Source organism: Parambassis ranga, chromosome 5 (genome assembly GCF_900634625.1).
Source record: "Parambassis ranga chromosome 5, fParRan2.1, whole genome shotgun sequence".
NCBI classification, from domain to species: Eukaryota; Metazoa; Chordata; class Actinopteri; family Ambassidae; genus Parambassis; species Parambassis ranga.
Genome location: NC_041026.1, coordinates 11,981,061 through 11,998,544, shown reverse-complemented (window position 1 = coordinate 11,998,544; position 17,484 = coordinate 11,981,061). Strand labels below are relative to the sequence as shown.

The 17,484-nt window shown below is 40.0% G+C and overlaps 1 protein-coding gene across 3 annotated transcripts in view; it reads right to left on the bottom strand.

The window, feature by feature from the left end:
- The window catches only part of tox2 (TOX high mobility group box family member 2), an 86,213-nt gene that overhangs the window by 8,328 nt on the left and 60,401 nt on the right, over positions 1-17,484 (bottom strand). For 2 of the 3 annotated variants that reach the window (XM_028407131.1, XM_028407130.1), the window contains 2 exons: positions 4,692-4,973; positions 3,190-3,420 (listed from right to left, as the gene is read on the bottom strand). In XM_028407131.1, coding sequence (XP_028262932.1) covers positions 3,190-3,420; positions 4,692-4,973 — 513 coding nt within the window. The remainder of the gene's footprint in view (positions 1-3,189; positions 3,421-4,691; positions 4,974-17,484) is intronic. The other variant, XM_028407132.1, reaches the window with a different exon arrangement.

The following is a 17,484-nucleotide window of genomic DNA, read 5'->3' as shown; positions in this document are numbered from 1 at the left end:
AACACAGCTAATGATTTGAGCAACGACAGATACTTTTAAATAAATTACCATGCCTAAGGATGTCTAATTATTCCAAAGTGAGTGGATTCATTAGCAATTGAAGCCGTCAAAGGCTGCAGGTCAGTATGAATTAAAAATAACAAAGCTGCAAGGGGAGAGCATATGCCTCCCTCGTAATCCTGACACAGAGGTGTCCCGTCTGAATTAGCCCCTAATTGTACCTTAATGAAATGTTCTTGTTTGATAACCAGTTAATTACAGGAGACAATAACTCTGCACCCTGCTGACACTGAAGGGAGTGATTACCCTGCGACCGGAAGACCGAACGATCGGTGAGAGGAGGCAGAGGAGGAGGAGGAGGAGGAGAGGGGAAACAGAAGAAGAAGTGGAAGAAAAATGAGAGGAAACAGAATAAAAAGGAAAAAAAATCACAGATAAATGCATGTGAATAGAAGACAAAGAGGCAGACGAATGATTGGATGTTGTTTTGTTGATGCTAAAATGTAACTTAACACAAAGAGTTGAATATTAAACAAGAGCTGTTTAAACAAAGTGACACTGTTCTTTTCCTTCTGCAACCTTAGACCAAAACTCCAACACAAAGACTCAATTAAATAAAACTGAGGTCTGTCCTCCCTCCTCCCAAAAATCCATTGTCACCGTTTCTACTCACTGCTGTAAAAAAAACTGAAAATTGATCTTAATCTTTAATAACAAAAACAAGAAAACTGTTCTTTTATGTTTCTGGGGCAGCTTTAACATGTAGTCACCTTGAGGAATAACACAGCCCAAATAATGCATTGATCTTGCACTATAAAGCAAAGGCCTTAGGGAATTTGTATTAAAAAAAAAAGAAATAAAAAAAACACTGTATAGCATGCAGGCTACAAAAAGATCATATTAAAAAGAAAACATGAACATAAATATGAAATTAAAAAAAAAGAGGCTTTGTTCTGCCAGATTCAAGGGCGGCATGGGAGAGTACACAGAAACACAAGGAAAGCGAGACAAAAAAGTAGGATCAAGCTCAACAAAAAGAACGACAACAAGAACACAAATCACATCAGTGGAACTTGTGGAACCACACTGCCTTCTATGCATTTGGCTGCATGGTGTGTTTGAAGACTACTATAGGTAATTGGAAACAGAGGCCATGATCTAGTTAAAACAAAGCTGCGTGCAGGGGAAGGGTTGTGTTTACATTCTGGTGCTCCTGCATGGCTCCAGAGGGTCTGACTGTGACATTATAGAACACACCTCATCAGTCCTATAGCGATGACCTGACAGCCAAAGCTGGAAGAAGAAAAAAAGGCACCTCAGCTTGTACATATATCAGAAGACAGAGATGAAGACGTACATTACTGTACACCAGATGTGAATAAAATATAAAAAAATGAGAACAAATTACTTAAATGAACGCACACCAGCTGATTTGGTTATATACTGTAAGTACACGGTTATTGAGTTTATTCATTTGTTGTGCTGGGAATAAATGACAGTGCTAGTCAGTGAGAATAATTAGAGCAATCACAGTGTTATTGCCCAGACAGGGTACTACATTTCATTCCATAATGACATCATTACCTCAAGTTAATTATGAGTCCTGCGAGGTGACACAGTTGATTAAACACATGAATGCACAAACAAATCAAAAAATTAGCTGTGGAATGGCGCGCTAAATGGAAGGATTTTTAATGGTGGTATTGCCATTTTGTTAGTATCATGTCTGCTTCTCAGGTACAACTGTGAAGGACAAATGCATTTAGGATTAGAGGAAGAGAGAGAGAGAGAGGACAGAGGGAGAGAGCTGCATCTACAGTGCAAAATGTAAGGTGAAAAAGAAGCCAGGAGACGAAGGGTTAACAAGCACAAACAATAACATTTCAGGAGCAGATGTCCTTGAGGCAAAACCAAGGACAAGGCGATTGCTAATCTTGTATTCCCAGCATGATCAAATCACCAGGCAACAGATATAAATAAAAGGACAGGAAATGAGGAATTCACATTCAAGGGTGTCAGCGGCGAAATGAAGATTCATGGTGAAGAGCCCTGGTGAAGGCGGCAAAAATTAACTGCAAATAAAAGGGACAGACGGCCTCCAAAGTCCAGCGTATAAAGTAGGTTTGGTGGGAGAAAAACACACATACACACACACACACACTCACACACCAGATAGGGTCTAGTAGATGGTGGCTGGGGCTGAGGAGAATGGGCTGCACTTTGTCATGGAGACAGGTGCTTTTATTTGACACCCAATAGGCTGCGCCCCTGACTGGATATTCTAAAATATGAGTCTGCGCATGATCATCAGACTGTCTCGTTTTCCATTCATTTCACACCATCATTTGTTACCACAAACACACAGAAACCCCTTTGACTTTGTCTGTTGGTCTGGAATGGAATCATAGGAAATGTGCTGCACCGGAATTCTCTTAACTGCAACTGCAGTAAATGGTTATATGCACAGTGAAGCCAAATAAGATCTGATTGAGTCCTGAAAATATTTACACTGCAAGCCGCATTTCACCTTCACACAACATGCAAAGTTTTACTGCATTAAGGCTGAATTATAACTCATTTGCACCAGTGATGTGTGTCTAACACTCAAATAACATAAAATAAACATGTCATCATGCACTGTGTTTACAGTAACCATGCAAGCAAACTAAAGTTCTTGTTGGGCTGCATGAAGTTTAAACACACAACAACAACATCTTGGAGTTCCTTATAAGGGGTGAGATTCAAGTGAAAACACATCGTAGCAGCTGCATGAGACAGAAACGTGCAGCAGATATAATCAAGTCACATTCTGCTGACAGTGTGTTACAACAAACTTCGATGCGTTATTGTACATTTTACAGTACAGAATGTGGTGTGGTGAGCCTGACCTTTTTAAAACCATGACCTAAAAACTCAAATTGGATCATGTAACACATCATTTCACTAACAGCTATGTGTCTACCAAGTGCAGTGAGTTGTCACATTAAAAACAATTGTAGTTCCTCTTTACATTACAGCTCTACAGACACGTCAAGAGGTGACGGAAAGCAAAAGCAGAGCAAAAAGGGGAGTAAAAAGATTCATTAGATCTCTTTACTTGTGCTACATTATGCTTCTACGTAGCTGCACTATTTTATTAATCACTGTATGTATACATGCAGAGATGTAGGTGTACATGTGTTCATGTACCTGTTTCTGCTCCTCTCCAAGCCCGTCCCACATGGAGGCGACTATTTTGGATACATCTCCAAATGTGGCGTTGGGATTCTGTCCTTTAATGGCCGCCTGGGTGTCTCTGAAGAACAGGGCGTAGGCCGACACAGGTTTCGTGGGCTCATTGGGATCCTTCTTCTTCTTCTTTTTTTGGGGTTTGGGTTTGGGCTTCATCATCTCTGAAGACGGCCGCTTCTCACCCGTGATCTGGAAGACCATCAGTGGCACACAACACACAGCTTATTGACACCGAACCTGGATTTACCTATTCAATCTAAAACAAAAACAAACACTCACACAATGAATGATTGCATCTCTGATGAGTGCTTATAACATCGGGTCCAGGTGAAGCATGTAAACATCATTAAATCCATAATTCAATTTCTCTGTTCGATACCTAGCGTTTGAATATTGCAGCAATGTTTCACTGACAGTAACACGTTTACACAGGCGCTGGTTGACAGCAGTTTTTCTCCTGCCTTACTTTGTCAAAAATAGCATCTGTTAGTTGAATTTATCAAACCTTTTCAAATCTTTATTTTGCAGTTGTTCAGCAAGTCATAAATTCTGACTTTTCATGCCACGGGTGAAAGGAATTTTAAATCGCCTGCTGTATCTGCTCTGGCTTTGATGTGGTCTCAGAATGAATTGGAGAGAGCAAATGGAATTACTTACTGATAGGAGAGATGGTAATCATTTTTATTCACACACGCAGTGAGAAGCTCAGCAGAGATGTATAGACAGGGAAATATATTTTTCTAAACTAAAGGATCCCCCTTCTTGTTATACTGTATCACTGTGAGCTAGCAGCTACATACACAGATGAATTTGAAACACTGTGGAAGTGGCAGATTCAATTATACACTCATTCACATTCCCCTGACACAAACGAAGCAAATCCACAGAGACGTTAGTTGGAGGGCAAATTTATGAAAGCGGTTTTACAGATTTACATACACCAAATGAATGTAAACAAGTGTCCTCCCCGACTCATTTAAATAAATGAGTGATTTAAATGAATACTGTAACTGATCAACTACTCACAAGTCAAGCTACTGCCGCCCAATAAAACACGTTTTTAAGAAGCTAATCCACACACTGCTTGTTATAAATCTTTGGATTTTGACAGTGATGATGATGATATTGATGAAAAAGCTTTGTTAATGTCCAAGACTCTACAAAACGAGGCTATAAATGATTTTTCAACCTTAGGCCATGAACTTATCAGTCACCCTGAACTGAAATTTAATCTAAATGGCTCAATGTTCTTTCTCTATCTAGTGTAATCCCAAAAAATTACATATAAAAAAAACAGCGCGGCCATAACTCCAGCACAACCACGTCTAAGTTTTCCATTCAGCCAAACAAAAGAAGCACAAGCCTCCCTGCATTCCTTATAAACACCACACTGCAGAGAAACGCTGCCAACCCCTTGCCTCCATCTTTACGACTACAAGCCAGAGAAGCCACATGAGTACCTTCAAATGAGGATCACTCTCCTCTTCCTGATTGGAGCTCGAAGGGGAAGGTGTGGCCGATTTACTCCCGGGAGGTGAGGGGGAGCCATGAGGCAGTGCACTCCGGCTGACCTGAGTGTTAAGCTGGGACAGTGCACTCATGGGGTTGGGTAGTATCGGAGGTGAGCTGTTTATCAGGGGGTGGTTACGGGCGGGGTCATAATGAGTGCCGTCGGGGTGCTGGTGATGGTGTTGCTGTTGGTGGTGGTGGTGGTGGTGGTGGTGCAAAGCCATCTCCTGCATCTGGAGTGAGAGAAGAACACCAGCTTTACTATCTTCTCCTCTACTCAAAATAAATAAATAAAAAGATAAATGCCAATCAGCCAAATATGCAAAAATATTTTGGAAGCGGAGATGACATTTTCAAATTTGAGAAAATGTGTATGTGCTTACGATATACAAAAATATGTATATGTTATGAGGGAAACGTCTGTTGGAGGAAGCGAGACAGACTGTAAACCCCCTCTGTCAGGTCTCACTGTTGACCTGAGGCTGGCGGCCTTTCTGTCTTCAAACCTGCAGCCAGGTTTGGGCGGAGGGTTGAAAATATGGGGAAAAAAAAGTTAATATTTCCAATATCTCAACTCAAACTAACACAATACAACGCTCTGAAACTGCACATCAGTTGCTAGTTTTACTAGCATCCAGTTTTACCTGATGAGCTTCTGAGCCGTTAAAACTGAGCAGCAGTCACACAAACATGACAAAGTAAAGTCTGCGTGAACACATCACTACTACGAGAAATGCACAAAAAAGCTTGATATCACAAACAAAATGTGGCTGAAGTGTTGTGATATTTCTAAGAGATTTCATAATAAAGCACAGCTGCTGTCTGCAGCTGCACATTTAGGATATTTAAACTCAATGTGATGGGTACAGCAACAGAGCAAACAGCTTGGGGAGTTTAGCAACTAAAGAGCCAAATATGTCCATCAGCTTCAATTATGGAGATGTCAGATTTAGGCTGCTGTATGTAGGCTATTCTAGAGGCTAAGCCAAAAAAATGTTGGCAATATGAATGTTGACAAACAAGAATTTACTTCCAAATATTTTGAGTATATCTTGATGAGAAAAATACCCGTTTGACAAAACAGTTTTTAGTTCCAGTTGAATTCCAGCCTCGTGTCCCTCACCGAAAGAAAACGCTCAACTCTCCCTGATGAAAACACAGGCCTGTTGTCACCGAGTCGAAAATGATATCATCAGGCTTCTACAGGCAACAAGTACAGCCCCTCCAAAGTCCCTGAGACGTAGCAGACTGGAAAAAAAACCCAGTTTGTGCTTCTAGCTAGATCTCTCAGCACCTGGTAAAGCAATCACTGAGTCAATTCTATTGATCAAGAACCCTATCAACCCCCTGCAGATATATTATGCTCACCGTGTGCTATGAAGGAGAAAAATATGACTTACAGCCATGTTAAACAACACCTTTTACAACACTTGGGAGCACAAATAGAAACAAAAATGGTGCTCGCAGCTGGAGAATGACCCCTACATGGAGAACAACCCTCAGTGATTACAGAGTTTTAGATTCTCACAAAGTTCTGCTTTTAGCCGCCTTAAAAGATCTTCAATAATAACTGCATCAAAAGCTTTTCTCCGAGATTCATCAGGACAGAACACGAGTAAGGACCAAAGGATGCTTTTAATGCCGGCATAAATGGGAATGTTTGGCAATTTACAGATCAGAAAGTGATGAACTAGCATTTGTTAGCTCTTTTAAACATTTATGAGTTAAATAATACATTACACATTAGTGCAGTGCTAAAAAGATCAAATTGAAAGGGCCCGAGCATATGAGGTCTTGATAAACAAGCGAAGAGGTTCAGAGATGAAGGCTCGGCTCTCTAATCATAATTGGTCCCAGTAGATTGCTAGAATAAAAATGCACAACAAAGTAATGTTGTACGAGGCTCTGGCCTGCTTTGAAAACTCGTAATATTCACACAACATTAGATTCCGTGTTTGCCTCAGCAGCTGCTCACAAAAGCCAGCCGTGAACAAAGACATTCCTTTTGCATTTCAAATAACCGAGCTCTAACCCCCCCCCCCCATCCATGGCAATCTCCAACTTCCAATCATAATTCAAACACCATCGCTACACTTCTTAAAACATGAGGAAATAGCTTCAGCAAAATAAGTAAAGGAGGAATAATAAAGAAGTAAAAAAAGGAAGGAGAAGAAGGAAATAGAAATCCATTAATTTTCCATTTTCCACAGACTTGCTCTTTAAGGGTCCTCACAAACCAAGAAGCATTGAAAAACCAATTAATCAAACATGAATGGCCTATCATAGCTATAGCAGATGCATTTCCATAGCAACAGCCTCCAGGCAAAATTGTCACCCTTTAATCTAAGTCACACCATGTTTAATATAAACAAGAAGGAGACATGCAGAGTAGAGGAGTTCACAGAGGGGAAGACACCACAGCATCGTGGAGCCTCATAAGAGTACAGAGAAGAAGAAATAACACAGGGTCATTCTACTACATTTAAATTCGGCGGGGGGTGCGGGGACGGACATAAGTATATTATATTTCATATTATTCTCTCCCTAATGAAACAGTTTCTCTCTAGAGTGAAGATAGTAGTCGTGCTACGTAGGTATTTAAGTGTCTTATGGTCTACATTAGCTTAATATAGTTACTAAAACCAGCCTTGTACCGTAAGGCAGATCCAGCGCTCATTACTCCAAACACTCCCACGGTGGTGATATACTGCTAATAGTCATTCCTATATCCTTCCTGAAAATGCTTCAGTGCTTTAAGTTTTCACCTGCATGAGACAGAAAGAGCAAGATGTTATCACATAGCACCATCACGCCTGAGCTAAATAAAGCTAGCGGCAGACGTCTGTACAAATATTATGAAAGAATCTGACAAAGGTTGCCGGTTGCCATAGGTACTGTATGCTAATTTCTAATGGTATCAACCAAACGGCTGGCCGAAAGAGGTGGGAGTGCACGGTGAGTAACAGCACTGAGTTGGTCACTGCTCTCTGCCTTTAGCATTTAACACATACTGACTTTACATGGGCATTTGGCTTAAATGGCTGTAATATTGATTTTTATATGTGGATATATAAAACATGTGCAACATTAAAAAATGATTTTTTAGAAAGGGTAGCTATGATAGCTGGGTGTTAAAGCAAAAATGAAACTACAATCATTATTCGGCTTTATGCAAATATTTAGACATCCTGGCCTGACAAAGACAGATGTACAAAGGATGACATTACACTAACACACAGGCCTTGATCTCCATGTGGCACCACTGTTTGTGGTTCTTCTCATTACTTTAGAGTTTGGCTGAAGTACCTAGTTTCATTCTAACCACCTAATAAGCAGAAATATTGTTGGCGTCATACATTTTCAAGGCTTTCTCCTGAAACTTTTACAATGGATGCTGTCGAATACTGGATAGGTATGATGCGTTTTGATTTACATTATTCATAAAAGCTGCCTTGTGGTTGCAGCTGTGTTTAACCTTCAGAAATGTAATTGCTGCTAAGCCCCTTATATGGATTGGAGGTATGCAGAGAGTGGGCTACGCCAAGAGAGGCCACAGAAAAAAAAAGTACAGAAACTAAGGAGAGCGAGGGGGAAAAAAACACATGACCTGTGTAGTCAAATCTATTCCCAAAGTTATTGAGGGGACAGTTAGATATTGCCTTCTGGTGACGAGCAGCGAGGCAGACCTAAACTGTGATGTAAAGCCAGGAAACTGGCTGTGAACGTGTTCCTCTGCCATCGTTACGCCTGTCGTGTTTGTATTCACATCTTGTACATCATAGTCAAATGGGAGTCAAATAACAAAGGCTTTCCAATTATGTGTAGCACATTGTGTGCGAGATGGAATATCACAAAGCCATTGTTCCCCTGCTCCTGCTGACCTTACCTTTGAAATGGTTTCACGGCCGCTCCAATTGCCTGCACCATTTGATTTAGCTAAGGGGATTTGACCACCAGCACAGAGATGAGAGAATGGGAGAAGAGCTGCACACAGCTACAAGGAGAAAAAGAGCAAAGCAGCTAACGTTACTCTGTCCCTAAGATCATTATATCAGAGTGTGGCATCGCTTTCAACATTTAGATAAGCTGGTTGATTGCTATGTTGGTTTTATTACAGCGACATCACAATAAACCAGGGCCTGATAATCAATAAATGTTGTGGTCATGTTTATACTTGTTAGTACCATCTAAAATAAATCTTCTCCGTCTGTCAGTTTTTTAATCAATTAAGTGCTTTCTGTAGAGCTGGAGTCAATTCATTTTTAGTTGACGTGTATATGAAAACTCAGACTGTTAACCCACTAAGACCCACTTACAGCTGGCTGCTGTCTGCAAAGGGGAAAGAGTACAAAAGGCATTCATTCACAGATCACATAATTCCATGGACACGCTAATTTTAGCCTCTTTTCTGGTGCACCTGTGTCAGTTAATTCAGCAGCTACAAATTCCACCTGTCGTGTATTAGTAGTATTGGTCATGTAGATTCTATTAGTATACACACGTGTGACATAACCGAAAAAGACAGGCAGGACCATTAAGATTAGTCTTGTTCTAAACTTACAACATACTTGAGTAACTTCAGAAATTTTAACTTACGCTCAATCCTTTGAGTCCTAGCCCCATATATGCTTTCTGAGCCTTTGCTGTGACATCACAGAATGTATATCTGGGCTGAATATACAGTGATCAATGCCTCTATGAGTCCTCGTAAGACTTTTCCCTCCTCACTCCTTGCTCGACTGGAGCCATCTTGTTTAGAGTGATGGCTCACTCACACAGGTTCACGGCTGCTATTGTAAAATCAGCCAGCGTTTAATTGAAACAAATGACTATAATAATAGAACATTATCCCTGCAGGCACCCAGCCATGACAGCTTTAATTAGAGGCGCGTTCAAGACTGATCCTTCAAAAGCACAGCCGCCGTGCAACAAGGTGGTAAACAAGCCCTTAGGTGGGGAGCCAACCCTGGGTCTCACAGCCCTCAAAGCTACTTCTCATTCACCCCGAGGGCAAAGCACTAACAACTCTGTTCCTCAAAGAGCCTTCGAGCTTCACTCCCTCCCCTCCCTCCCCTCCCTCCCTCCTCCTGCCTTCTCTCTCTCTCCCTTCATCCATGTCTTTGGTTTATCAAGCTTATATATACCCAGGAGGGTCATTTACACAAGCTGAGGAGAATTAATAAGAGAGCGGATTCATGAATCATACGCTACTTAGGTATGAAAGCAAAGGCAAAATGCTGTATCTGCCTTCTTGTGACATCTGACAGATGCTAAGTAAGGAGATATGACAGGCAGGATGTTTTTTTTTTTTTTAAAAGAAAGAGAAGCACTGTTTTTATTGGATGTGTACTAAAAGTAGTCAAGTGGCTTTAATACAGCATATACAATAAGACAAGGTAACTTAACTTAATAATAAGAAGCTGCAGTATGTTCCAGGTGTACTACCAGCCAACTGTATTTAGCAGCACAGCACTACGACCTCATTTTATTTATTAACTTGGCAGTCGCACCATGTTGCCAAAACAAGGCACTGTAAGGTCACTCTCAATCACTCCAATTAAGCACTAGTCCAAAGGAAAATATAAAATACTCGCTCACTCTCATGTCCTCTGCTGAACTGTGATCATGTAATTAATCTGGAAAAAAACAGCAATACCTCACAAGCTACCATCACCAGGAAATAATTATGAGTTTCAACACAAAATTTATAAGAGAAAAAAAGGGCAGTTTATTCCAAGTAGCTTCACGGTTCTCCTCTGTATCTCTCAAAGCTAAAAGCAATCTGTAACAACACGTTTGATGAGACTTAATGATAATGTTAATAAAGTTACAAAATAGTAAAATAGTTTTTTTTAAGAAGAATGCACCTCCAGCAAAGTTACAGAAGAAGAAGAAGACATGAAGAAGAAGAGCAGCTGTGATTGACGGTTGGTGTGAAATGCACTGTACCACCCTGAACGTCTCACAGACAGATTCTGTAGCAATGAGGCAGTGGTTGATTTGCAGATAGTAATGTCATGATGTCCCCCTCGGCACCATCCTCCATGTTCCTCATTACTGCTAATGTTAGAACCTCCTTTGCTTTTATTCTCTCCGTCTCTCTCTCTCTTTATTTTTCCTCCCCCTTCAGTTCTCTTTCTTGTTCCTCAGTCTTTTTATTCTCTCTCTCTCTCTCTCTCTCTCTCTCTTGTGCTCTCTCACTGTCTCTTTCTCCTCCTGTCTTATGCTCCCTCTCAGCCCGGGCGTGTCTCTGAGCTCACCTCACAAAGCACGGCGTCAGAGAATCAGAGCCTTGCCTGACATGACATGCTGGAGACGGTTGTGAGGAGCAGTAGGGACACACACTCTTGACAGCAGAAGGCAAGCCTCCTCTGCTCCCACTAATGAGACTCCTGACTGCCGTGTCAAACACACTTTATGTGCATGTGTGTGTGTGTGTGGGTTGGGGGTGGGTGTGCCTAGGGTTGCAGAAAACAACCAGAAAAATAATGAACACAAAACAACAAAGGGCACACACATTTAAAAAAAAAAAGGCATACAGTAGAGTATGTGGCATGCAAGCAGGTCAGGTCAGGCAAAGGTTGTATATGTGCATAAAAGAGAATTTTACACGTCTGAAGAAGGGCCATCTTCACCTCATTCTTCCATTTTGAACTACAGCAAATATTACAGCAGCAGCTTGCTAAACCAATTAACTTCTTACTATTTTTACGGAGATCACACTATTCACTGTGAGCAGATCAGATCATATTCACCTCGAAATAAAGTCTTCATGACACTGAACTCCAAGGTCAGCGAAGCCCTTTTTCTCAGAGCATACTTCTGGTAATAGAAAAGGAAGACCAGCCACTGGTTAGCTGCAAAGAGTTCGTTTTCTAAATGTTATGAGAATACTGCACAGATAAATGGTACTTGGGGTCTTTGGCTACATGTTGGCCTCAATATTTATTTTTCTACTAGCTGTGCTGCACATGTGATGCTGCAATAATTGGAAAAATTAGCTAATCAATAGGAAGAATAAGTCAGCCAAATCTGGTCAAAGAGTTTGTAGTGTCCTTGTTGTGTTTAACAATCGCATGTGAGTAAGACACGAGTATAAAAAGCTAGCTGTGACATCATCTAATGGCTGGTAAAGAGATGAGGCCCACTGTCCCATGACTGCATCTCACACCCCCCTGGTCCTGTATAAACACAGCAGAATATGGACACGTGAATACACCAAGTGTTTTAATCACCCTGATTCAAGCCACTTATGTGCACATGAACAGACAGAGTGTCAGTGTTGTGCTGAACTGGTGGCTGGTGGCACAGCAGGGAGACGTCCCAGAGTGAGATGACATGGGACGGCTCTCCGCTGCCACCCGGGCTGAATATTCCTGGTGTTGAAAGCAGAATGAGTTGATGGATGGTTGAGATAGGGCACAGTGCAATATGGACACGATTTCATGGCATGATAAATCTCAGCAGGGGCGCGTGGCTAAGTGTAATATGAAATCCCTTATCTCGGTATCTGCTTCATAACACCAGCTATCGGCTGCAGCTGCATCTCTGTTTGTTTCTTTAGCTTCTGTTCTTGGCTTGAATGCCACTGTTGATGACATCTGGGAGGACAATAGGAACAGTGATAACACATATTTTACTCAGTTGCTTTAGAAATATGGTGTGATGAATTATCTAAATTGAAAATTGTCACTGTAGAGATCCTCCTCTATTACTTGTGATCACGGCGATAAGCAGCGTTATTAGAAGAGATTTTGCACGGACGCAGGTCTGTGTTTGTGCAAAACAAGTTTAAATTACACCTGCAATATAAATGAAATGTAATTTGTCCCACATAACTGATCCTTTCAAAGTTCACTGCCTGTGTTATTTGACACCATCTCTTTTTGATTAAAAAGAAAAAATTAAGTCGGCACCTTATCCTTTGATTAGCTTAATCCGCTAGGTTAATTGACTTTATCAGGGTGGAGAGAAAAGATGAGCTGCCATTCCAGCCTGCAATAAAAATCCCTCCAAAACGGTAAAATTGGAAAATAACCTACATTTCTTTTAAGATATTTCTTAATATACAACTACAGTTTCATATCACATTGCCAGAGAAATAAGGCACTTTTTCCCAGGAGATGAGAAAAGAATTGAATTTTTCCTTATCGGTCATCTATTTTTCCACAGAATGCTATTACTTGCTGCCTGCCGTTGCTAAGCAACAGGAAATATTAATAGGACCTTTTATTAGCTAGGCTTTACCAGTGGAGTACTAAAATGAGGAAGTGGAAAACATGAATGTGTTACATAAATCTCTGAACCTTTCAGGGTTTGCACAAGTCTCTGTTTGTCCAGTGATTTATGGCTGTGATGGTTCATTTATGGGAGAGGGAGGTGTGAAATGCCAAAATGGAACATTAGCCTAAGGGACAATTTGAAAATAAATAATCACAAAAAAGGGAAGCAGTTTAAAAAAAAACAAAAAAAACAACCTTTCCTTTTCTTGTAGATTTCAAGAGGCCATCAGACTAGCAAGTGATTTTTGTTCCGCTACAAGCATTGATCATTCAGAATCATCTATGCCTGAATCAACATTGGAATAACTAATACAAGTCCCATTCTGTCACTGCGCTTGTTGAACTGTGGTGAAAAGCGACAGACATTCCATCATTTTCTGCAGACGCTCTAATCCCTTTAAAAAATGACTGAAAATGAAGGTCTTTCAAAGGAGAAATAGGTTTTCTTCATCTGAATAAAAAAAAAAGTATAGAATAAGGCAAAGCCTCAGAGAGCAGCAAGCCTATAAAGACAATTTTAAAGTCCATATTGGAAAAAGTCTAAACAATATTTTCTGAAAAAGTCATTTGATAACAGGAATTAGGACCCAGATTTTCCTCTATAAACGCCTCACCGTATCTCTAATTCAAGTCTGTGTTTATACAAAAACCAGCAGGTGTACAGTATGTGATAATATGTTTGCAGAGACCCTCCATCAGAGAGAGAACACATTAAAACACACCTCTGCTCTCTTATCATTAATTCATCCCAGCTTGTCTGTGACAAGTTCAGTTGACATTGCAGCTCATATTTCATTCACACAGGCTTGGAGAGCGAGCACCTGCCAGGAGCACTTAATACCTCGTGAGGGGGAAGAACAAAAAAAAATAAAAAAATAAAGAAAGGGGAAAAGAAAACACCACAACTTAACATGACAATCAGGGTGGGATTAATACTTGATAATTAACCTCAACAAGTGAAGATAAAGAGCTCACGGGCAAATTCATACATTCAAATGTGCTAACAAAAGAAATTAGAAGATGAATTTGAATATGAATACTGCAGGCGGGTCTTAAGGGTGCCACAGCCTTCATTAGAAAATGAGCTGACCCCCATTCAGGTAGATTCACGCCTGGCATTCTGGAAAAACAACAAATGAGATAATACCAGGCTGTTGGATGGGGCTAATGCTGCTGCTGCATATAGCTCTTGCTGCTAATACATAGCTGTTATGCATAACATCCCCTTACTGATTATACATTCATCATCTGTTACATATTCAAAACATTACACTCGAGCCAGTTTGATGATGGCTAATACTGCATGCACGACTGAGAAGCATGGAAAAAAAACTAAATCAAAGATAATTTATTCCAGTTTCAGGCACAGGTCATGTGATCTGAAGTGAGCATTTTAAATATACCATAATTAAATATAGAGCAGTTTAAATAATTTGCACATGTAGTTATTGCAGCACAGGTGTGGGGCTTATATAAATACATCCATCCAGCTAAACTGTTTAGCTTTCGGCTGTGTAAATGAAGATGGAACAGACAACAATGAGGCCACTTCACTTGTGAGTCTAGAAATTATTCACTACTAGCAGCAGAGATGTGTATCTTTCTGGGCTGTATTGATAAGATCAATGCAACCTGAGCAAGGGCTATTAAATGTCTAATGTGTTTTGGAACTTGTAGATGCTATGACAGTGGGGGCATTAACAGAGAGAGAGAGAGAGGCCCTGCCAAGTGCATCAGAGCATCAGAGAAAAGAGCTCTCTGAAAGATATCAGGTTTGTCCAGGAGGGGCTTCAGACAACAACACAACAACCATCAACGAAAAGAAAAGAAAAAACAATGAGAATGGCCTCTTTGCAAAATTTAAGAAAGTACTGTCAATTTTGTCTTTGAGGTTTATAGAGTCAGCGGAACAGAAAAACCAACAACTCACTCACTGTTCATGTTTGTCACTACTTATGTTAAGAGTTAGGGAAGGATTATTTAGACTAGTGAGGTCCTTGGATACAACAGGCGTGTTTAAAACATAGGCCTATTATGGACATGTTAATGTTTAGTAAGCCATTCAGGAACATTTACCCAGGAGAGTCTTTGTTAGTTTTCGTTAGAAGTTTGTTAATGTTCAGGAAAACAAAATAATGGTTTGATTATTAGTTACCATGGTAACTGGCCCCTTCCGATTTAAAAAAATGATTTGTTGCGATAAAAAAGAAGCGACGCTGGTGGTAGAAGGTTGGAAGATTGGTTTCAGTTTTTGGCCATTGAGTCTAATCCTGATCCTTAGGGACTTCTATTGAAGTCTATTGGACTACTCGGCAGGATGAAAACTGAGGCTAAAAGGGGCACCCTGTGTGTTACAATGTGATGCTAGGAAAACCTGACCAAGTGTCAGCCTGTGAGCTGAAAGCAATTCTTGTTGATCATTATCTAACTTAGGCCTAATAAAACAGCTACATACTGCAGGGTGAATGCCACTGGCTATGTCTACACATTGCATTCATTTTTGTATTAAGTAAGCTTAAATGTTATTTTTTTTACCTTAGGTTCGTGACCTTATAGCTGGTTATTTACAGAAGCTAGGGGGAAAAAAAACTATTTGCAGATAATTAATTAGCTGTCAATCAACTAAATGTTGTTTTCAATGTGGGAAACGAGTTTTCTTCCTTTGTGATATTGACCTCCACTGAAACTATTAAAAAAACATCAATAATCTGCCTCTCTGACTAACATGTTCCATGAACTGTGTGCTGATCCCACCATCACTCTGCTGCAAACGCTCACTGCTGCTGAAATCCACCAATAAATTCACCAGGTTGTCCTGTTTTGAGCTACCAGTGCCCAGCTGGCATACACGTTTAAAGATATACATCAGGACCACATGCAGAACATACCAACAGATGGACATTTTTACTGTTTTTGTGGGGTTTTTTAATGGAATTTGGAAATCTTTGTGTGTCACTAAGCTCTATAATATACACAGTGAATCAGGTTTAAATCTAAACAGCAGTTCCTCCTGCAGTCCACTCCAGCACAACAAACTAAACACAGCCCATCTATTCAGCCTAACAGCTCCCTGAATATGATCAACTGCTGCTGTAACGCTGCTCTACTCCAAATCCTTTTTGTTATATAATCGCCCTATTTATTTTATGTTTATATTGTTGCACCTGCATTGGAGCACTTTCACATGTCCTCATACTTGAATCACGTAGGCACGCATTTAAAAAGCAGAGGCTCTCAGCCTTTTGTTGAGACAGAATAACCTTATTTCACTCAACTGAATTATCTCTAAAACATCTAATAATGAAATCCAGGAGGTACAAAACTAGAGGTATATGCTCATTTTGAATAAGAGTTACCTTTTTTTCCTCTTTACAATTTCTTCTTGCTTTCCTCCCCACAATGCCCACCTCTCTCTCTCTCTCTCTCTCTCTCTATCCTCACCCCCTCCTCTCTTCATCCAACTCTATTGCACTCTTTTCATTGCCCAGCTCACGTATTGAATCTGCCTGATGAAAACAGATCTCACTGCAGCACCACAATAGAATGGCTGATGCAGGAAAGATGAACCCTAATGGATTTTTTTTCAATGTGCTCAAGATTGAATATAAGGCCTGACCTCCAGATGTAGTGGATCCATTTCAACAGCAGAGATATTGTTTATAGTGAAGACACAAAAACACACACTTGGACACACACACACACACACTTACATACAGTACAATGTCAACAGCAGCTGCATCCGCGTTGCACTTTTTTCAAAACAGTCTAAAATTAGGATTAACCCTCATTATTTATCTATCCGTGTCAAGTGAGGTATTCATAACGATAGCATCTCATGTTTGAACTGCAGAGTTTGCTTAATTACTCTGCTCAACAGACTGTGTCAAGGTGAGGCACCAATTTAATAGACACTCGCTTCTCAGCACAAATGAATCTCTGCCACGCTTTGGTAGTTTTTGCCAGGCAGACTATTTGATTTAGAAATTTCTGAGTTGGTTTTATACGCTTGCTTCTTTGCAGTCAAGTTGAAGCCGAGACCTGAAAAGATCTTCTGTGTGTCTTTTAGAGGCGGTATTAAAGAGGAAGAATTAGCTGCAAAGAATTAATAGTATCATTTTCAGTTCTAGTATTGTATTTTAGAAATAAATATATATATTAAATATTAACTTAAATTAGAATATATATATATATATATATATATATATATATATATATATATATATATATATATATATATATATACACATTTACCATATGTGTTGCACCTTTGGGTCCCTATCTCCAAAGACACCCTTTCACTGCAACAGAAAAGCAATTCCCAGAAGCTAACAGCATTTCGTTTATATGTGTTTTAAATATATCGTGCACGAGCTGAACAATTATAAAAAAAAAAAAAAAAAAAAATCTCATGCATTTTGATCACACAGCTTGCCTGTATTCAATCTATTAAAATCACACAGTG